Source organism: Phaethon aethereus (assembly GCF_964289735.1).
Source record: "Phaethon aethereus genome assembly, chromosome: 14".
Classification (NCBI taxonomy): Eukaryota; Metazoa; Chordata; class Aves; order Phaethontiformes; family Phaethontidae; genus Phaethon; species Phaethon aethereus.
Window position 1 is genome coordinate 20354867 of NC_138590.1, and position 23146 is coordinate 20378012.

Genomic DNA, 23146 nt, shown 5'->3' on the forward strand with positions numbered 1-23146 from the left:
TATAAATATTAAAGGCACTGGCATTTACACAAACCAAGGCCTTGAAAACACCAGAGAAACCACTAAGTAATCTTAACTGGAACGTGGAGACGGGAAATGGACTGGATATACTTTAAAGTGTTGAAGTGTTATAATGGAAAATTAATAATGAAGAAAACTATTCAACATACTCAAAAGCAGTTTCTACTAAGTATTCCTATTTCCAAAAGCAGTTTTGAAATTCTTTCCTGAATTACAATATGAAAATAAAGTTTTCACACACAAGTTTAAAGGAACGCTTCCTCACACCCTTCTCGCGTAAAACAATATTTTACTTCACATTTATTTCAGGTAACTGGAAAAGAAGGCGGCTCCTATAATCAATCTTTGCTCTTCTAAAAATCCCCATTATTTTGATCTTCCAAAACACACAATGTTGGCTCTTTTCTGCAGACTTCCTAAAGCCTTGCAAGAAACTCAGAAAACGCACTCCTTGTGAACACCCAGAGTTTCACTCCCTCACCGCCATCACCACAAACAAGCACAACTGCCTGTGTTCAGCCAGCATTGTTACCCCCCCTGGGAAGCAAAACAAGCCCAGTAGTTGCCAGAAGTGCAACTGCTATTACAAACCCGCATTACTTGGATGAAGACAGTATTTTTGAAACAGATAGACGCTTATGCAGATCACAGAAAGAGATAAAATTAAGTCAGAAATAGTGTTCTATAGAATAAATAGGTAAATTAACCACAGGAATACCTGTGTTGCTGTTTCAATTGTATTGCCAAGGCATTCTCTGATTTCTTTTTGACCTCGAACTGAAGGCCGAGAAGAGAGATTATATCTAAGACTTCTATTTAAGAAACAATTACTGTAAAGTTCCCTGTAAAAGCAGGTTTGCTTTAACATCCAGACAGTCATAATAATTCCTTGGTATATGTAACACTGGGTGAAAGGATGCCATCAAAATAACCTGCCCATACATTTATTCCAGACTGACGAATTCATGAGCTGGAATGAATAATACACATTGTGTTGGTGTCTTAGAAAACATCCTTCCCTGTTCAGAGAAGGGAGCCACAACCATGAACCCCAATCCATGTGCTGAAGCTTTCCTAGGGTAAGTCTTTTGTTTCGGAATATGTGAGCATATTTTGAGGGGGGAAGGAAAGGGATGCAGGAAAGGAAGCAAGTTTCCTGGCAGATCTTTAGCATAATTACACAGGCAAAAAGATCAATTACAGGCATTCATTCAGTCTAATTATTCTCCAGCTTACAGAGTAGACATATTTAACTTAACATTACATAAATTGGATCACTCAAATATTGGAAGAAATCTAGCCACATAAGTGTGCACAAACGCCAGGTTACTCTGGCCAGATGTGTTCTGGTACCTAAAGCGCTTAATCTAATTTTTTGAGTTATCTTCCCCTACCTTGTAGTTCAAAAAACGCAGAAAATACTGTTGTGAAGGATAATTTTCAAAGCCGTGCACAAGCGGCTGAATGATGGCTTGGCCATAGGCTTCTCCAGTATCTTTTACACACAGAGGGCTAGCTGGGAGACTTTATGTGCCCTGAATACCTCCCTCTGGGGCAAGCATAGCTTTCACAATGAATGTCTCAACTAGGGAAAGAAAATTAGTGTAAAACTGCTCCACAATTTAAAAAAAAAAAAAAAAAAAAGATTAATTTCAAGATCAGCCACTTCTTCACACAACATTTGCAATACTGTTTTCTTGAAGGCTTCTAAGCAAAGATCAAAAGCTTCTGTCCAAAATGAGTAAGACCCAATACCTGAGTAGCTCTCCTGTCTTTCCCTAATTTTAATATTTAGGGCAGGAAAGCTATTTAATTGGAGGAAAAAAGTTTTATTTTTTGTATTTGAAAGAAAAGGAAATGACCAAGTAAAAAGGCATTCTTCTGGGCCTGAATGCAAGTCACAAGTTGCAGGAGAGCTGGAGGCCAGCTGGCATGCGGCCCATTTACAGTAACTTGTTTACTTGTTGGCTAACCCCTGATAACTATAGAGAGTGGATCCATGAATCCAAAAAAGAACCAAGTTTTCTGTTCAGAGAGAAAGGAAGAACAAAGCAGGCAATGATAAAAATATTCACCCCTGATGGTTACTACAGTTACTCCTCAATCAGTACAGCTTTTTTCTTTTTTTTTTTTTTAAAAGAGGATCAAAAAAAATTAATGTAAAAATTAAAACCCTTATGTATCAAACAAGGCAAAAGCATTCAGATACAAGCAGGAACTGTATTATTAAAGAAAAACAAGGTTGCTATGTACATGTTCCCCATTTAAAACCCTAGCTTTCAGGGCTCTCTGCTCCTCGAACAAGTACAAGCACAAAACACGTGTAAAACTGAGGAAGTTACGCATGTCACAGACATTTACTTCCTTCTAAGAGCTCTCAGTTATTTATGGCTAAGTTTAACCTTTTGATTCAAGAGAAAAAAAAAACCTCCTGATGGGTGCTTGTAAATATTCCAAATGCTGAAAGGCAAGTCAAACTGACCATACATATAATGCTTTCATGGCAGCTTTACTGGACATGAAGTTTCGGGGTCGCAGCCCTGTTGCCCAGGTACCAGCTTCACCGGAGGGTGCGTGCTGCCCTGCAATGAGAGCTGCAGCACTGGGACGGCTGCGGGAAGCACGGCAAGCACCTCCAGCCTTCCCAAACAGGGAGCAGCAGTTCAAGGGTTTTCCAAGCAGCTCTTTCTCCCTTCTACTAGTATAAAGGGCACAAGGCTTTGGGGTCTGAGCCACTCATGGACACTGTAGGCACTGGGGTAGTGGCCACTGCTCAAACACGCCCTAAGGACTCTTTTGGGAAGAGCAGCCGCGGAAGCGTCCCGGGGACTGCTGCCTGCCAGCCCCCGGCGACCAATAGCACAGGCAGCTGTAAATCAGCCACCGCACCCCGGCATTTTTAAGCCAAATGTGAAGCTACTGTGTAAAAACACCGCAGATTAAAAAAAATATTACTAACACATGGCTATTCTGTTAATAAGCCTAACAGGCATCACAGATGTAAAGAGATAGTGAGAAGATGTTTGATCCTTATTCTGTTACTCACGCAGAGAACAGCAGGTGCTGCCGTGTTGAATTCGCATCTGCATTTGAGGTCAGTCAGCACGCACTAATCCCACTCCTGTGATTACAGCCAGACACTGCGTCTTGGTGGAGAGGTGGTAAGTAGCTGACAGGTGATACCTGCTTAGATCTCCTCTTGCTTCAGATGGACAGTTACGAAAATTGTTGTTTGTTGAAGAAAAAGACTTTATTCTAAACCATCTTTTATAAAAAGACACTCTAATCTTGTCCCACATGCTGGGACTGACCAACAGACTTCAAACTCATGACTCAAAATGTCTGTATTACATTTGCATGTCTACACTGAGACAAAACTGGCATGTTACTTCTTTATATAATATTAAGTATCAAATATCTCCCTTCTATATGTACCTTCTAATCTAATCAAATATGTGTTTCATTCTGAAAATTTTAAAATATACTTGCATATAGTTTCAGTAATTGCCAGCTGGTGACATAATGGAAACAAGCATCACTAGAATGGGAACAAAGTAGTTTTCACTGGCCGAAATGCTTCATCAAGTGAATTCCAACACGCCTGTCCTGTCAACTGCAAACCTAGAAATTGCTGATTTATCAAATGCAATAGCACAATTTAGACTGATCTGCTTGCAGAGAGCTGAAATCTAGACTAGTGAAAGGTTACGTGTAAGGAGACAAAAGCCGCAGGTAACAAAGAAGGTGTTGAGAAAAGCGGAAGCGGTTGAGCTGGATGCCTCAATACACTAAGAAAAACAGGTACTAAATCCAGAAGTACAGGGAGCAGAGAAATTTCCATTCAAGCTCAGTAGAAGAGGAGGAAGCAGACAACGTCGTCACTGTGCTCAGATGGCTGTGTGGGAGCCTGGGAGGTGATCCTGCCGGTGGCTGGGTGATTGATCAGCCAGGCGTGCAGAGACAAAGGGCAGCAACAGAACTAAAGAGCTTATACAGCCCATGGCTGTTTGGTTACTCACCACTTGCACTTATGTATAAATATGAGACAGAGGAAGTTGAATATGCAAAAATTGTATTGTCCAAATGCTCAATATAGCTCTAACTTCCTCAATTAATGATCGCCATAATTGTAAAAAACTTAAGGTTGGTCTTCTACACTGAGAATTCCCAGCACCCCACTGAAGTTTCACCTGCCTGCATGCCTGGCAGAACAGAAATCACGTACAACTCGTGTTTTGGGTCCACCTCCCCCCAGTTACTAACTTAGCTTCTCCCCTTTCTCTTGCCCTCTTTCTCTATTTCACCTTTCTACTCTCCTCCTCCTCCTCCAAATCACTATATTTTGTCTTCCTTTTAAAATATTGGCTGACATACACCTGGCTCATACCTCCTAACAATTTTTTTCCCCCCCATTATCTGTGCTTTTACCAATAGGAAAATTCAGATTAAGAAACACACATGCCCCGGACCAAACACACACTGCTTAGTTTTCAAAGACCTTCTGAAGGTGAGTGCAAAAAAGGATTTATCAGAAGTATTTTTATCCAGTTTTCATGAGTACATAAAAGGAGATACAATTAATCTCAATTTCCATTTGTCTTTCTCAGCAGTACCATGAGGATGAAAAATATCAAACTTTAGTTGGCTTTTAAATGTGGCTGAACTCATCAACAGTAAAGAGGTCTAAGATAATCGCCATCTGTAAGGGACAGCAATATCCTTTTGCATATATATGTACAAATTTTTACATTTTTCTGCACCTTTGTTTATTCATATGAGCTATCTTTATGTGAATAGCTTCCAGAAGGATTAAAAAAAAAAAGCACTGAACTAAATAAAGCATCCTCCCTGTCTGTAAAAAGTACATTGAGAGTGATCTTGTCCTTCATTGTGCTGCCAATAATAGAAAAAGGAAGTAGAGATTTAACTAACTCTGAGATCCAAAACAAAAGGTGAATGTGTCAATGTTAATGAGTGTTACAAAATTATAAGCAAATATTTGATTCAGATTTTTGAGATGCAGGATGGTGATGACTATAGCAACCCCCACCAACAGTTTGGTGATAGCTTTTTTGAAGTGTGATGCTACAGAAGTATTAATGAAACCAGATGATACCACAGACACCTGCAGAAAGAGGAAAATAGTAACTGTAAACCGTGGAACAGTTTACAATCGTCTCACTCAGCAATGTAAACAGAAAATAATGGAGACAAACCAACATGAACACCTGCTGCTGGAGAAGTCAAAAGAAACCCAAATGCACAGACCAAGAGACAGGAAAAGAAGGATCTCAGGTAGTCCAGGGAAGTGAGAAAGGTAAAACAGCTTTCTTTGAGAAACCGCTGTACAAAGTGCAGCTACACAGCTTTGTTTTTACACTTCTATGAACAAATTGTGACATGTTACAGTAAGGACATGACTGCTCAAAGCCTAACTTAAACAAAGAAATATTTCTTTTGAAGTTATCTGAAAATACTACTTGACTGAGCTCCAGAAATAAGAGCAAGCGAGCAAAGCAATGCACACTGGAGTGAAGCAACATCCAGCGAGGATGGTGCCATTAGCTACTCATTTATGGACATGAAAAGTTCTTCAAAATACAAACTGGAGAAGCTCATAATTCTCATTTTAACAGCAATGTCTACCAATACAGCATTTAGTCATCAGCTCGTCTGTCTTACTCTTAACTCTTCACATGTTGTGTCAGGGTAAGTCCAAGCGATTAATACTTCGCCGTATCCGCACAACAACTCTTTCTGCTTAGAAAGAATTAGGAAAAACCCTGAGGGAAGAAACACATGAAGGATTCCCAACGCCATTCCATGCTTATGCATCAAGAACAGCTTTATTCACTAAGATTACAATTCTGTGAAAACTGTTACAGATTCATCATCATGGGAAACATACAGAAGCAGCACGACGTACTTGCCCACAAGGAGAGCTTATGAAGAGGGAGCCGGCCAGGCCTCTCGGATCAGCGCCGGGAAAGGACGACTGCCGGGATCCCATGGCAACAGGCGGCTGTCGCCCTGCCCGGCAGCACTGACGCTGCACCTCCAGACCCAAACCAAACACCACTGTACAACTGAAATATTTGAGTACAAGCTCTTTCCCAATATCCAATTTTCTCACCTTGCAAAAACCTGCAGATTTAATGCATCTTTGAAACCAGGAGTTTAGAAGTACCAGGAAGCATTGCTAATAAATGAACAAACATCACCATGTCACCTAGGCAAGAGTGATTATAAATAAGGGCACTGAATTCTATCCTTTGCTATTAGAAAATAAATAAATTACTGGAATAGCTAAAACGCTGCCTATCTCTATTTTTTCTTGAATGACGATATATGCACTATTTGTAGAAAACGCTTCTAAATATTACATTTAGACTTGTAAAAAAAAATCTATTAATTCTATTAACTTTATATTTAGTCTATAAATGCACTGCAGTTAGGATGGAGAGAAAGCAGTGATGTAAGTGAAAAGAATTTCGATTTTTGCAAAAATGGGGGCCCAACTGCTTTTGATAGTGCATCTGTGGCGGCAGCACAGGAGTCAAAGTAACGTTCTTCAGCGCTGCTACAGCCGTCGGAAGTGTGTGTGTATGGGGGACAACAGGAACAGCTGGGGAAAATTACTGAAGATAATACATCGTGACAGAGTAACCTATCTTTATAATGGAAGATTTTAATTTCTTAGATGTCTTTGGAACCATGACTACTGTAGGAAAAAAGTGAAGGATAGCTTTCAAGCATGTAGGAATTTCCCCAGGCAGCAGTTTGAATCGCCTGCTTCCTTTAATTACTTTGATTTATTTGCAATGTTAAAGACAAAATGAAGTATGGAATTTAACACACGGGGCAAGGGGAATACATGAATATACAGGTATTAACAATGAGGAAAAAAAAACATGCAGGAAGACATCATTACAACCACCATAGATTTCACTAATGGTTAACGCTATCGTATGCTGCATTCTCTTTCCTGAGACTTTCCCCCTCCATTTTGTCTGTTCGGCTTGCTGACATTTGGGCACGATTTCTTAAGCATTGGAGACAAACACATATGACAAAAGTGTTCTGGTAGTAAATTAAAAACTTATCTAAGCCCCCTCAAGAACAGGTGGTATGGAACGGATGAGTACAGCATTGGGAGGCGAGTGCACCGAGGCTCACAAAAGCACAAGCCAGAGGCCATTTGCTTTACCCTTCCTGGTAATGCAAACCCTCATTTACCTTTTCGGCTGCGGTTACACACTGAGCTAAGGATTTCACAAAACCATCAGTGAGAACCCAGAACCCCTCCTCGAGTCCCAGCTGCCAGCTCCGAGCTCCATACGGTACAAACAATGTTTAGGTAATATTCCCTACACACACAACCTTACATTTTCTAGATGGAGGCTCCCCTGCCGGCATGTCTGTGTGCTCACTGCACTTTCCGAGAGCTTACTAGGCTGGCACTCAACTACCCAAAATAGCTTCGTATCAGCTAACCCAGAAACCTCCCTGCACGCTCCCTTTTCAGGCCCTGTCTCAGCACCGTTCCTGCAGGGAACCAGGCAGTCGACTTCTCGTTCTGAAAAGCAACCACTAAATCCTACCCTTTGCTTCCTATTCTCTTACCAGCTCCCAAGCCCACAAAAGAACCACTCTTCCAGTTCCATGACAACTTGGGTTTTTTTGTTGGTTTCTTTCTTTTTAAATGTCCTCTGGCAAGGAAGCATGTCAAAGACTTAAAAGAAAAAAAAAAATCCAAATATATTCTGGGCAATTGGATTTCCCCTGCGCACAGGCTCACTGACAGCCTCACAGAAGCCTAGGACACCGGATGAGGTGGTGTTTTTCTTCCAGGATAAAGGACGGCACTATCCCCAAGAGACTCACATGCTCAGTGACTTTACAGCTTTACAGTCTATCACCTTGCCACGGGCAGAAGTCGGAGGACTCACTAACCCACAGTGCTCCAGGTCCCGTGGAGCCATGCTTTTAACTGGAGGCACACAATCCCGTAAATAGTAGTGTAGTGTACCGTTTAGTTATGGAGTTGCTCACAACATGATGGTGAACCATCATTGCTAAACCAGCACTGAGATTTTAAACACAGTCTAGAAAAATCTACCTTATAATTAGCACCCAATCGACAGGCATCGTTCAATGGGTTACACATGTTTAAAAGGGGTATTTCAAAATAACAAGTAGTCTTATGTGGCACCCAACCACCTTTTGCATCTTTGAGGGTTTTTAAAACTCTACAGATTTTATGATTACACAACTAAACCAAATCCAAAAGTCTTATCCTATCCTGCAGAAGAACACTGTCCTGTGACAGGGGCTTCTATCTGTGGGGAAATGCACCGTAATGCTCAGAGCATGTTTTCAAAGTTGTTATTTCATCTTCCAGTGCAAAGACAAGGAGTTACACCATCTTCACAAAAGCAGAACCATTACAAATAGCTTCAAGGAGGAAAAACACAAGTGAAGAAAAAACTTTGTTAAACTTATTTCCCCTTTTTTTTAATACAGAACCTAGAAAGAGACTCCCTCATCCAAAAAAGAAACTCAAGTTTGTTCTTAAACAAAGAACAGGTCAAAAGAATATGCATCCCCCTCAAAGCACCAGCAGTAACAGTCTGGGAAATAAACATCTCTGTGATTGTTGAAATACAATGTTTTGATAAAATTTGGAACTGCTGTTTTGCCATCTATTTCCATGACATTTTAGGGCTTCCCTTGTTAGGTATGTGTTGTGTTTCATTTGTAGGCAGTTTTAAGATGTCCACGTCTTGAAATGCTGCGTACAGGAAGACAGAGTTGGTAGCACTTGCGAATGCTTGGAAAGATTCAAAGAGCTAAATGCTGCATTTCCTTCAAAGTGCTTCCTCGGTTTATAGGCTGGGGTCAGCCAGGAATAGAAACAGAAGTCACTTCCTCCCTCGCTGGCGGTATGCTGGGCAACTTAGCCATATAGTTTTGTTCTGCAAGTCGGAACAAACCGAGCCACAAAAACAAGTGGACTGTTAGCAATATTCCAACCTCCTGATTGTTATTTAATAAAATATCAGAAGTTCCAACCTTTAACATGTTAAAAGAATCTTTAAAGTGATAAAATAGATCCAAGCTCATTTGTCAAACCAGTTGCTCTGGTTGGAAAGTAGCTGTCAGATATCTAGTGTGACTAAGAACATAATCTTGCAGGCATTCTGATATTAACTGCTCAGTTAAATAAAGAATGCTCTACTACTCAAAATAAAGAACTTTGAGCATTCAGATTTTTACAAACTTACATTTTATACAAGGTGTTTTAGCACTAAATTTCATTTTTATTAAATCATGCACATGACTTGCAAATAACCTGGCACTTCATTTGAACAGACTTGTCTTCTCTAACTATGGAAAACAAATTCATTATAGAACTTGTTAGGTCATTTTTATTAAAAATGAAGGTGTCAGAATAGCTTCCTTGTCAGATTAGAAAATGGCAGATGTGTGGAACTCAGTAGAAATACGTGTTCAGGAAGGGCAGAATACATAAAACTACAGGAAAATGAAACCAAGGGACTTTACAACAGACCAGGACTCAGATTTTAAAAAAAGATTACTTCCCACTGAAATCAATGTGGCCAAATGACCTTTAAGAAGCCTAGTCTGTGCTGTAACAAAGTAGAAAAGGTTAGAGAAAATGCATTTTCTGAAATATGTACTAAAGTAGCAGCTCTTTAGACAGTGCCAAGGGAGACGATATTTGTGATCTCTCTTCCATACTTTGTGCTACTTCAAATAATAGAGAGAGCACATGCAATTTAATGTTCATTTTTCTTTTAAACCTTATCAGTATCATCTGGACAAAGTAAATAACACAAAAAGCATTACAAGTCTCCCCTTTCCTCCAAAAAGGGATTACATCATTTATAAAATTAATGGGCAAAAAAGACATACTATCATTCTTTACAAATTCTATTTTAATCTATGGTTGTTTAGAAGTGCAAGTAAGGTAGTTAAAACAAGCCTGCTTATTTTATTTTCAAGTAACCACAACTTATGACCTTTTACTTTTTCTTTCTTTATATTTTATTCTATTGTAAACCACTCTTTTACTAGCAAGTATCTCTTCAATACAGTAATTTCGCATATTCATATGACCTAATCCTACTGAGCTAAATGAAAACACAGTAATTTCTTTTACTGAAACTAAAGGATTAAGAAAAAGTGGTGCAACCCTTCAGCCTCATCATAGTTGTTTTCCTCTGAAATCTAGCAGAGAGGATCATTGAAATAATGAATGACAACAGCATACTAAAAGTAATTCACTAATATCTCTTTGGGGTTTCATTATCAAGATCTTAAAACATTTTAAAAGTTAAAATTTGGTAACAGAAGGGTTTCTTGCATTCATGTGAAAACGGTTATGCAGAGGTGAATCTGTTTCTAATGGTAAAAAACGCTGATGTCTTCAGGCTACTTTAAACAACCCCCCAGCTTTCAGATAGAACTCAGGACAGTCCAACTCAACCTCTGACCACTGACCACTTCTCCACCTGCTGCTTTTTAAGCACACCCCCTCGCCCCCAGCCCCGCTCTTCGCAAGCACTGTCGCTGCCCTGGCCCCCGTGGCCCCGAGGCTGGGGTGCGCGTCACCTACCTACCACGCAGGGCTGCCAGCGTCGGCCTCTCCTCGCCGGTAAAAGGCTATGTAAGCACCTAAGGCCGTAAATCTTTAAAAAGAAAGTCCTAACAGCGTACATCTGTTCTTCCCACTTTTAGTTTCTCTTTGAATACATGAGGTACAGCCCCGCGTATTACATAATTCGACTACCCTCCATGTTTGATTTTTCGCTTCTGTTCTAGAAGGACAGCACATCTACCCCAGAAACCTCTGCATTTGCAAGCAGTCAGACCTGCAGTTTGATTTGAGCAGTATTTAAACGCCAAGCAGCTCGCTGGCCGTAACATCTACCCACACCCATCTCACCAGCAACACGTCCGCAAGCGTCAGCCTCTGCACGGCTGCTCTGGGAGGCCACCGCGCTCAAGTCTGTGGTCATTTTAAGAGCCTGCAGACAAGTAAGGCACCTATGCTGGACTGAAGATTTCTACTTGGTGCAAGTTCTGTGTCATCACGAAAAAAAGTCTGTAGGGTTTGCCCTGCTGCATTTATTACAAAGGTACAACGACAGAACGGGCTGGGTTTGAGGATCCCCAAAGGCACCTCCGATCCCATCATTTGTGTTAACTGCAACCGCTTACAACCAGGCAGCATGTTTTCCCCTCTCTTCCTCCTCTGGTTATCAGCTTGCGCACTCTGTGTTTGCAGTACCTGCTTTCCACAAGCTGCCAACCCTTGCCTGAGAAACCAGCACGAACCCAAAGCAGTGGGCTCCTTCTGCCGCTCCCAGCTCCCTCTTCTCCCACAACCCGTGCCAACTGATTTCACCCAGCCCACCTGTCGAGTTAATCTTCATTTTAGGTGAAGTTTTTCCCACTGATTAAAGACAATTTGTAAGGAATTCTAACATTCAGAAGGAATCTTAATTGCTCATTTCATGTGCAGTCTGCTATTATTTCAATAAACATTTATTATCTTACTAAAATCAAACTGTACAGTGAAATTCCATCACGCCTTCACTCATCTCGACCATCCAAAAGCTTTTTTGGGTACCAAGTTCAGAATCCCTGACTTTTAAGGCATTTTTAAATGTGTGTTCTCAGATAAAACTGTTTCTCTTAAATATTTTACATTGGCTCATATTCTGAACTTCAAAAAAAAAAGTCTAATTATATCTACAAGTACATCACACTCATACCGGGACAATGCAATTAATTTTGGAGCAGTTAATACATAAGATTAACAGAAATTCAACAGGCAAAACAAAGCAAAGGACCTGGCAGCAAAAGTAAAATTACACAACTAAAAATTACACAAAAAAAACCATGGGAGAGAAGAGAACAGCTAGGTAATATGCAAACTGAAATCAGGACACGCAACTATAACATCTGCAGGTTTTGGTGGGATTTTTTGTTTGTTTTACATTAACATGCATGGATTTCATTCTTGCATAACAAGTCCACACGTGTGCATGCATGGATTTATGAAAAACCTTTAGCTGATGGCTTTAGAAGTTATTGCTTCAGAATGGTAACAGCAAACTCTCAGAAAGAAATAAAAATAAGCAAGAGGAAAAAACACTGGGTTACACAGCAATACATAGCCTGCCTAAGGTGCAGAGGTAATAATTTAAAATACAGTTACCAGTCTATACCACGTAGCCAAATTAAAAGCTACAGAAAAACTATGAATTTTATTTACAATAGCACATTATAACTGCATTCAGACACACCTCATTTTTAAGTGAGATGAGAGATCACACAGTCCTTTCCTGACAACGCATCGCTGTGACAGTCAGCCTCCTTCAAAGCCATACCATGCGTCCTCATCTCTTAAGTGTTGGCGAATGAATTCGGAGTAGTTAAAAACCGCTTAGGAGAGCGGCACCGCAGCAGGCCCCAGCGCAGACTGCTGAAGTCCAGGGGCACACCACATTCAATTCACCATGACGAGCGGCCCAAGCATGACTCCCAAGTTCTGGAGATGCTCCACCATGAAGCCATTGTCATTTGCAGCATTTGACATGTTCTGGCAGCGCTACCCTGGCACAGCTCCCCTTCCACACGAGGTCGTACCAAAGCCGCAGCAGACCCTGTTACTACATCATTCCATACGATCAGACGCACACCCGGCGAGCAGGTTCTCCAAGCGATGACAACGAAAATAAACTGCATCAGCTGCTCTCTTCTGTCACAGATACCAGACTCGGCTCAGGAGAGACCGCACGCAGCAGAGCGGCCCTTTTGAAGCTTGGCAGCAAAAGTCACGAGGAACCCCAGAACTCCACACTTGTGCTCTCAAAGCAGGTTGAGGCATGGTGTGGAGACACACCGTGCAGGGTTTAGAGAACTCACCGATGCGCTCAAGTCAAAAGCAAGGCCAGATGCCGCAAGCAGCAGTGTCCTTTCTAAACATCCCCCTGGGAGGGAAGGGAGCGAACGAAGCCCTCTCCCATCACACACAATTCACACATCTGGAAAGGAGCCATATGATGGCTAGAGGGTTCTCCTCCAAGACCAAAAACTCATTTGCTAAAAATTTCATGAAATTTCCAACCACAGACGTCCCATTTTCACACCCCTCTCACCCCACCAGAGAGACGCAGCCAAGCTCCTGCCTACTTGTGAACAAAGAGGTCATCCACCTCCAAACCCCTCTTCTCAATGAGGACTTCCAGGAGAAGCAGGTATTCAAATACTCAGAGACAGGAACACACACATTAAAAAAACCCCCAGAACACCATACCCCCCAAGTTTCTAACACACGATCGAAGTCCCCGAGACAGCCAGAAGCCCACCACAACAGATCCTTTAGACAATTACAGGACTCTTCCCAGTTTTCTTGAGAGGCTGATAACCAAAGCATCAGATCTCCAAAACAAAACAAACAAAACAGAAAACCAAGCCACAAAAGCTATAAAATCACTTCCATTATTTGCTTATTTGAGTAAACTACATATTTCATTGATACTCAATTATTTGCTCTTACCTGACAGTACAGCGAATTTCCCAAGTCTCCCAGGTAGTATTTTGAGGCAAACTACTCATTTGTGACCCGTTTTCTTTTTCAAAAGAAAACTAGCATCCTGAGCAGTATTTACTTAAAACTTAGTTATGCAAACGAAAGCAACCAGAAATGTGAAGTATCTGAATAAAGCAACAGAAGAGTAAATTGTGCCCTGCTGTTCAGAATTTTCATATTAAGTCTTGTGTGACCATGATGCATAAATATGACTATGAGTTCCAGCTGTTTTCTGACACACAGTAACTGTACAAACCTATTACAAATAGTATGAAGAATGTATTACTGTAAAATCTAATATGGAACTCAGTTTTTTAACTAAATTACAGTAGCGGTGACCTGAATTCAAGACAGACATTATTATTATTTTGGAAATCCTTCCCCAACAGCAGTTTTGCCTTTGCGTTCTCAGGAAAATTGAGGTATTTGATCAAAAAGTGGGAGTTGTGTATAGTATTGCATCTCCACAACAAAGTATTAGCAGCTTGTTGGATACTAATTTGCAAAGTGCGTCAGAATTAGAACTTTCTAGGAAGACTTAACACAGACCGAGAGCTCCACAGGTGCAGTTGGAATATGGAGTTTTAATGATAACCAATTGATACAGACTACATTAAGAATGCAGTTGGCTGGTACAGAAATGTACTTCACAGAAGATGTCAAGATGACCTCTGAAGAGGACAATTTCCTCCTGAAATTCAACACAATTGTAGTGATTATTGATTTAAGGAACCATTATTATAAAACTCTACATGATATCCTGGATAAGTAACACTGTGGCCTGGAATCTAAACTTAAGTGTCACATAAGAGCAGCAAGAAAAAGTGACATCATTACAAGACTGAACTCCAGATGCCAGCCAGCGTTACCTCTCCCCGAGCAAGAGCTCATGGAGCTGCAGTTACACCTCACTGCTACTGCCAAAATGCACCTCTGGGACACGTGAAGCGGCCATGTGATAAATGCAGTGGTGCAGGCCACAAAAGTAAAAGGGACGTCTTTTGTCATGGTATATATAGTTGTATTTCGAGCAATACAGCACATAGCTCGAACACAAGGAGACACTGTGTTCAGCCAGGAAAAGAATTCTGGCAGAAAACGTCACATTAGAGATTAGCGTAAGCTGAGTCAGGTAAGGACGTAGGAGGCATGTGCACAACATTACACCTTCTTTGTAGTGAAGAAGAAAAACCTGCAGGGGAGACAGTAATTGCACTAAATTATTTTCCCAACCCAACACACTACTTCTGGAAGCACAATTACTCACCCCTCCAGTAACTACCATAATTCAAGATGCTGGACTTGTTATGCATGCAGGACAACCCGCGCCCTCTTGGACTCCTGCGAAAAAGCAGCAAGAGTTGCACATCCACAGTCTTTCAGCTTCTCTTTAATTAAGCCTGTGATACTTAAGTGCTCCAACACACGGATGGCGTATGCTCTGTGCAGGTTACCCTCTCCTTCGACTCCTTTGCAGGTGACCAGCAAAGCCGTAGTCACAATTTGTCTTGCCCTCACATATGGGCAAAGTTAACTGTAATTTTTGCATTTAATTTTTTCCTACAGATATCTGAAACTAGTTGATGTGAAGTCAGTGCCAAGACAACGAGCTGAAATGTTTTTGGGTTTTTTTTCTGCAATTTTTTTGTGTGTCATCTATTCCAGCTGTATTGGTTCACTTCTGTCCCGTGGGAATGAGGCCATCCACTGACAGTATCTGCCTAGTATTTCCAGAACCCAGCATAGAGAACAGGATTAACTCCTGGTCTATGAATGCCTTCGTTATTTAAGCAAAGGTTGTATTATAAATGGGTATCATACTATAGTGAATCTGTCAGAAAACCACTGTGATGACAACACAAATAATATGTACATGCAACAAAGCAATACATTAATACTTCAGTAAGTAATACTGGGGGACAAAGACTATAAAACCAAAGACAGCTTAACACAACAAGCTCCCTGGGCCTGTTGCAGTTAAATATTCTTCCCAGAAACTACCTGGTCACATACACACTTTCTTCTGCGTTTTTAAGAACAGTTAGAAGCTGATCATTTTATGAATGCATTTTGAAGTTAATTTTTGTATGCCAGAGGCAACACACTTTCAGGTTTTTTGTAGCTACAGATAATTGTAACTACAGCTCTGCAGAGCTTTTCCCATTGCTTATAATTTCATTTAAAACCACGATTTTATTGGTATGTTATTTATCTCAAGAATAATGATATTGGAACTGTTCGCAGAATGCATATGTTAACGCTACACCAGCACGACAGTGGTAGGACATCGGCTTAGGCAGTCTTCATCTACCCTAGAAAATGAACGGAGATATAATTGTGTCTTGCAATATTCCACAAGCAAGGGTTTTGTGAGGAGAAAAGTTACTACCGAGAAACATATGTTCATTTTCTCCCAGGCAAATTTCTGAGTGCTGAGTACTTGCTCTCCTCTTGTAAAGCTTGTGGAGAAGACACTGATCATAACATCCAATGGCGCAGGAACGAATATTCCTCAGGCCAGTCAGTGGTAAAGAGATTTAACAAAATGTCCTGAGAAAAAGGCTCCAAATCACATTTTGCATTGAAGTGCCAACACTGGATCCCTCATTTGCTCCAAAACGAAGCACTCCGAAGAGACCCAGAAGCCACAGGCTACTAAAAAAAAATAATAACAAAAAATTCTATTAGCTTCTTTTTATAACCAGCTTACAACAGGCAAGAGGATAATGACTTAAAAGTTTTATTTCTTGATTGAATATTGTACATCAATAAAAAAAGAAACTATAAAGGAAGGTGGCTGAAATTTTTGCGACCACCGTATTAGAGGAGTCAAAGTTGCCAGTACAGCACCCGTTCTGCTGAACATCTTACAAAGGAGGCAGCAAAGAGTTGTGAAAGTATCTGTACTTGAGCCCAAACACAGGCTGGTAGAAGCACTGCCTTTCCCATCACACTCCAGACTAACTGCAGAGTTTTGATCGCTACAACAGTATCTGCCTTGGAAACTCAACTAAGTGAGGCACGTGTGCTGGTGACCAGCCATCACGGACAGAGGTACTGAACCTGGCCTGGAAATAAGAGGAACGACAGATCTAGTTTTGCCAAGCGTAACAAACAAACAGCCAAACTTTGGTAAAAGCATTACATCCAAGGCATGGTTGGCCTTGGTTCTTCCTGGCAAAGAAAAAGTTGGGCAATATTTAAAAAAAAAAAAAAAAATTTAGAGGAAGCCCCCTAAAGCCCACCTGCTAGGTGGTGGCTACAAAAGGGGACCTAGGAAGAAAGGTGGACTCAGTAACCTTTTAAAACATAGAAATAATTCTGGTTTACAGTTACATATATGCATAGAGTAGTTAGCCACTTGTTCATTACCAAAATGAGCAGTAACAGTCAAAGTAAGGAGTGACATTGGTATCCCCAAGACAATTTGCTCTCACTGGGCAACAGTCATCTTTAACACAATAAATATACGATGTAGAAGTTGTGCAATACATATATTTCAGATTTATGAGAAGGTTCATGAGTAGAGATGGTTCTACCATAGTTTTGCTTTCACTGCCAGCAGAAGAGGACAATGGGGTTCAACCGTTATTTACGATGCATAAGAAAATGCAATGGGCAACAAAAAGCAACTTGTGTTTTATAAGCCAGACATGGGTTTAAAACAGAGATCACTGTAGGGGGAAATAACTTAGCAGAAATTAACGATTTGGGCTGGACTTATGAAAACCTACTCAGCTATCAGCTAGGGGGAATGGAGCAGCTGAAATTGGAAAAAGTGGATTACATCTTATGTGAACTATCATTTATGTAGCTACCTTCTCATAGTGCCTTACAACACATTCTGCAGGGCATTCTTGATTCATCCCTTTCTGCCAAAACAGTTAGATTTTTTGTTGGATTTTGAGTCTTGGAAATACACAAGTACAGTATTACATTAAGCTGACAAATCACAACATAGACTAGTGAAACCCTGAGCACTCCCTCCAAATAACAAGTCTGGTTTTTATATCAAAATAGAATTATTAAAAAAGACATATTTCCATATGTACCATGCATTGCATACTGCTGAGTCAGACAACATTTAAAGTACTACATCCAACCGTGCCAAGCCACTGGCCTTGGCCAAAAGCCAAGCTGAAACAATGCGGTAAGACAAACGGACAACTGACCTTTACCATTTCTAGCAATCGTTTTTCCCCTTCCTTCTAGTAAAACGTCTGAATCCAAGAAGGATCCCAGTTAAAGAGTGGTGGCAGAAAGGTAACTTCTCCAGGAAGCAAGGCTTTAGACCGTGACGGACCAGCAAAACTTTATCCCCCTTCCAGATTCTCCTCCTCTTTCATGGCTTCTCTCAGCTCTTGCCCTTTCTTAAACTTCCTTAATGATCCTGATCCCCCACAAGCTTAAGTACTAGGAATGATTTCAAATGTAATAAGAGAAGCCGTAACACTGCCAATGGGGCCCAGTTTTTGTAAATTCTGGCTGTAGGCTAAGAGAAAAAGCACACAGAAACCCCTGCGCGGCTGTGTTGTTCCTCATCGTCCTTCACTCCCCCCACAACAAGACACATCTCCAGGAAGTCAGAGGAATAAAAAAGCTGAGCGATGGATTTAATGCATATACCACACAAGCATCCTACCAGCATGTGTTGCTAAAATAATTTCCTTGAAACTTAACAGTTGTCACTGGCATTTGTGTAATAAATCACAAATAATATCCCATCAGAGACAGACACCATCAAACCCTCTAATTGTTCAGTGAAGCATTTACCAAATACTTTCAGCCTTGTTGTTTTACTCCACTTGCAGATGCTGCCTCAGTTCTATTAAAGAAAACATAAGGCAAATTCCCTCAGTTAGCCTACTTCTCCCCCTTATTCTATCCACCTCTCCTTAGTTGTCTCCACTGCTATTCATCAGCCGCTCGCTCGCTCAGGTGGGAGACCTCGCCAAAGCAACCCAAGTGAAGCTGCCCGGCCATCTTTGGAGTCTCACTGCCGCTCAAGAAGATTTTGAATGTGAGCTGCAGCCAAAACACTGAGCTGCAGCTCCAAGTTTTGCACATCAGCGCAAGCACTGGCAGTTTCTTCTATAACCCTGAGATACAGACAGTAATTTAATGACTATTGCCGATTCAGTCACACCAAACCAATTTCTGGAGTCCATATTCTGCTGATTATCTTCAGAAAATCTCCTACCGTTCACAGGAAAATTGGTTAAGTTTTCTTGGTCCTGATTATCACTTGTCTCATTAAAGACAGCACACTGTGCTATACTTAGAAGCAAAATCACTCAGAAGTTGCATGACATCAATTCAAGACTGTGTGTCTATAACGAGATATTACATGCTTTCCATTAAAACAGGCAGATTAAATACTACCTGAACATCAGGACAGAACTGCAGCTTTTCTTTGTATATGTTTAGTATGTAATTAATATGAATAGTCAAATAATTCTACCAACACCAAGAAATGGAAATTAAAGCTTAGCAATTCTGAATCTCAAAATCCCAGCCTTCACCTCATACAATCAATACCTAAGGGGGGGGGGGGGGAACAAAAAAAGACCACAGGAACCTGGCAAGATAGTCCTTCCTTTGTTTCTAAAATAAACGCCAATTTTGTTAAGTCTTCTGTAAGATAAACAAACAAATCCACAACACATCTCCTTAAACTAACACAGTTTAGACCAAATATTTCTGACGAGGTTCAGGAAGAAAGAGAATTCCTGCTTCAAACCCATGGGTTACTAGCATCTCAAACATTTTAAAAAGAAGATGGAGTTGCCTCTATTTTGCGGGAAAAAAAATAAAGCAAACGCAAACAATGTTGTTTTTAGAATTGGACTTGGTAGTTTTAGTGTGTAAAAATCCTTGGGAAGTAAGAACAGCTTCCATAAAGGCTAGAAATAATGAATTTTTATGCAAAACTCAACTAGGAGCCACCGCAAAATTCTTTACGCATTCCTTAAATTAAGAAAAAAAAATCCATTATCTTAAGGCAAAAGAAAGCGATAAAGTGTAAGACAGCCTTGCAGGTCGCAGGAATGCAAAGACTCACAGCCGAGTGCCGTTAATGCTACCCAGCGGTGGAGGCAGGCTTTTGCCTACGGTGCTGAGGATGCTTCCTCGCCTGCTGCAGCTCTGCCCGGAACGCTGCCTATCGCTGCCTGCCCGCCTCCAACACAAACACACCAAGCACCCTCCTCAGAACTGCTCCATAAAGCAGCGATAACATCCAGCACTGCTGTCCTTTTTACCCTAGGATCAGACATATCCCGTACATGTTAGTAGCTCGCGTGGGTTTTTCATCATAACGTTATCAGCAACATAGTATATAGAATTGGCCTTTATGAAATTCCCCAAAAGCCGGGCAAACATCGACATGTAAACCCATGAACGCGCTTGGTTCTACCCAAATAGTTCTGTAAAATAAAAACAGTACATGAACTTTACAGAAGTATTGTCAAAAGTGACATTTCCATTACCTACGTGGAATCTGCTTAAAGAGACAGAAATTCACCTCCCAAACCCAGAAATAGTTCCCCTTGCCTTGATATAGATTTTATAATGATTGCCATCAAAGATACAGCGAGAGCAAAATAAAAAACCCCACCAGAAAAACCCCCATGAAACAAACTAAAAGCAACATGGAAGTTGGACTGATTATGCAAAAGGTTAGTACAAAGGATTTCTACTCTGTCAAAATAAACAATAAGACACATTCCATATTCATATATCAAAGTAGAATTTATCCACAAATTCCAATTTTCCTCTCTGGATTCCTTATATTACATAAAATTGCTTTAAACACTTCAAAGAAAAAAAAAACCAACACACCTTCACTATAAAAAAAACCTACGAGAGAAATCTAGAATGGAATAGAATGGAAGCAAGTTTAAAGTTGTCTTCCTGAAACAAATAAGAAGTCCTCACACACCTCTTTCCAACCGTGGGAAAATGGAGCAAATAAAGTGTAGGGAGAGCCCTGGGACTGGCAGACAACACTCTGGGGATCAGTTGTCAGTGGGGAAATAAAAAAAGGAAGTTAAAACAGATACTTCATTAAAAGCCTACAATTACGGGTTTTACGTAGATGGATTTGATGAGCCATTTTCTAACTAAGATTCCACAGAAACACAGCAAAATCCTCTTCCTCCACTGAGACCAAACACTGTGCTTCTGCAACTATATGTTAAAAAAAGAACAGCTAAGAAAAACAGACAACTAGGTGTTCGTACTGAAATCAGAACCCGGCCCCGGCTGCGAGAGGAGACGTACACAGCCACCCATTGAGAAAGCTGCCACCATCACACTTACTGCTGAAGGGCAGCGCAAAAGTGTTTTACTTCAGTATATCCGCACCACAGAAAACACTACTACAAAGTCACTTGAAATACATACTAACCAGCTCCCCTAAAATACCCTGCTCTCAAAAAGCCACCTATAAGCAAGCCCTCCTGCAGTTCCATTTACAAGTTAAATTGCAAGTATGTTTAAATCTTACTGCAAATATTCTTATCTCTTTAAATGCAGTTATTAAACAAATGGCTGAGTATTTCCTACTCAGAATCTTCTTGTCCATGTAAGGTAAATGTAATACCAAGCAAAGCTAAAACTCTAGTTCAGCTTAAATATAATTCTAGAAATTTACCCAGCAACCAAGTTATTTTTGTGCATAACATTTAAGTAACACTAGAATGAAAAAAGGCAAAAAATCCAGTGATTGATCCTCTAACCCTTGAGAACGAAGTAGCTTTTGTATACACTTAAATACTTCCTTCTATACTGCCTTCCATGTGGATCCTTCTACCACGGACTCAATCTTCCCTCTAGGTTTTATCTCAGAATTTTTATTTGTATTTATTTATTTTTTAAAGCATGCCAGCCCCCCTCCTCTTTTCTTTCCTTTTAATACCAATAGCTGAGTACTTGGTTAAAGCTACTATTGTACTATAGAATAAATATGCACCAGTGATGTCTGATCAGACAGCCACACGTAACAAACGAAAAAGGGATGACTGACTTCAAAAGGAAAAACAATCCCAAACAAACCAGCATGCATCTAGTTGTGCTAAACATACTCATAGTATTTCAATAAAGAGCAACAAAAACTAATTACCTTGAATAGCCATTAGAGAAAGCAGGTCTGCCAGAAAGGCTGAGCGTTCCCAAAGGAGCCAACGTCTCATCCCCTGATCCCTGGCACCTATTCCAATTTTCTGAACCGGCAGGAAGAGACGGAATGATATTAAAAATTGGTTTCTGATCCTGCTGCTGAGAGCGCGATGCAGTATTTAAATCATAGTGATACATTTGTCCCCCAGAGGTACTGACACCATGAATAGATATGGCAGAGACTTTAGTACCCAGCAGATTAGACCCAGAGAAGTTTGCCTGACAATAAATTGGGCCCACGTTTTCTTGCTTTATGCCAGGAGTACAGAGTTCAATGAAGTCTTCCTTTTCTGTTTTCACTTGAGGCATTGACATTTTGGAACTGGGTAAAAGGTCACCACGGTCATTAATTTTAGGTTTAGTGTCAGATAAAATAGGAGGCTTGCAGTCTTCACCGAGATTTCCTTCCAGGAGAAACGCATCATCTGCAGATATAGGGGACAGCAAGCCACCGTCATCTAGCAATGGGTCAAGCCTCCACGGGCTCCCATTGGGCTCTTTGCCAGGTGATACCGGCGGCAATTCTAAATCCTGGAGAATATCCAGGGTGCTTTGGTCTTCAGAGAATAACTTCAAGTTGCCACCATTTGAGCCAACCTGGCTTTGGACTGCAGCTCCTGGCTCTAAAGGGATGTCGCGGCCAGCCATGCCTGGGAAATCCGGCTCAAGCGGCACCTCAGAAGATATTGCTCCCTTTGCGTCCTCAGCCAGGCTTGAGGACTTGTTCAAGCTCGCAATACTTTCTTCCAGGAGCCTGAAGTCCGTTTCTCCAGAAGAGATGCCAATCTGGCCCTGCTGCGAAAATCCAAGGTCGTTTCCCATCACTTTTGCATCTGTTTCACCCATGTACAGTCCCATCGAGAGCGATACTGCCTTGGAAAGGTCTGGCTGAGGCACATTGTTTGCTAATCCTTTTGAAAAGTCAGCCAAAGCAGGTTGCTGATTGGAATCTGACTGAGAAGACGCAGGCAGAGGAGATGTAGACACAGGGGCTTGTACAGTAGCTCCACCCCTGAAGGGTGGGTGAAAGTCCATCACAATCCCTCCTTTGGTACTGATGAGCGCATTTTTCCTTGTTTCGTCTTGATCCGATGAGTTAAGCAATTCTTTGGAATCCATTACTTTAACATTAGCTATAAAAAGATCAGAAGCATTCAAAGTTAGCACAGCAAGGATATTTTAGTAACAGCATTAAAAAAAAGTCTCAATCATTAGCCTGGCAAACCTGGTTGAGCTGCTCTGAGAATGGAAGCACAGCACATCAAGCTATGAACTGACATGTGCCACATCTTTCTCAAACCCACCACGTTTGTTTTTGGTTTT

At 40.9% G+C, this 23146-nt stretch overlaps 1 protein-coding gene across 1 annotated transcript in view; it reads right to left on the minus strand.

Moving 5' to 3' along the window:
* The window catches only part of NR3C1 (nuclear receptor subfamily 3 group C member 1), a gene marked incomplete at both ends in the record, with an annotated part of 65213 nt that extends 42271 nt beyond the window's left edge, over positions 1-22942 (minus strand). Inside the window, one exon of the mRNA XM_082006445.1 lies at positions 21768-22942. Within this exon, the coding sequence (XP_081862571.1) occupies positions 21768-22942 (1175 nt within the window). The remainder of the gene's footprint in view (positions 1-21767) is intronic.
* Positions 22943-23146: the final 204 nt, after the last annotated feature.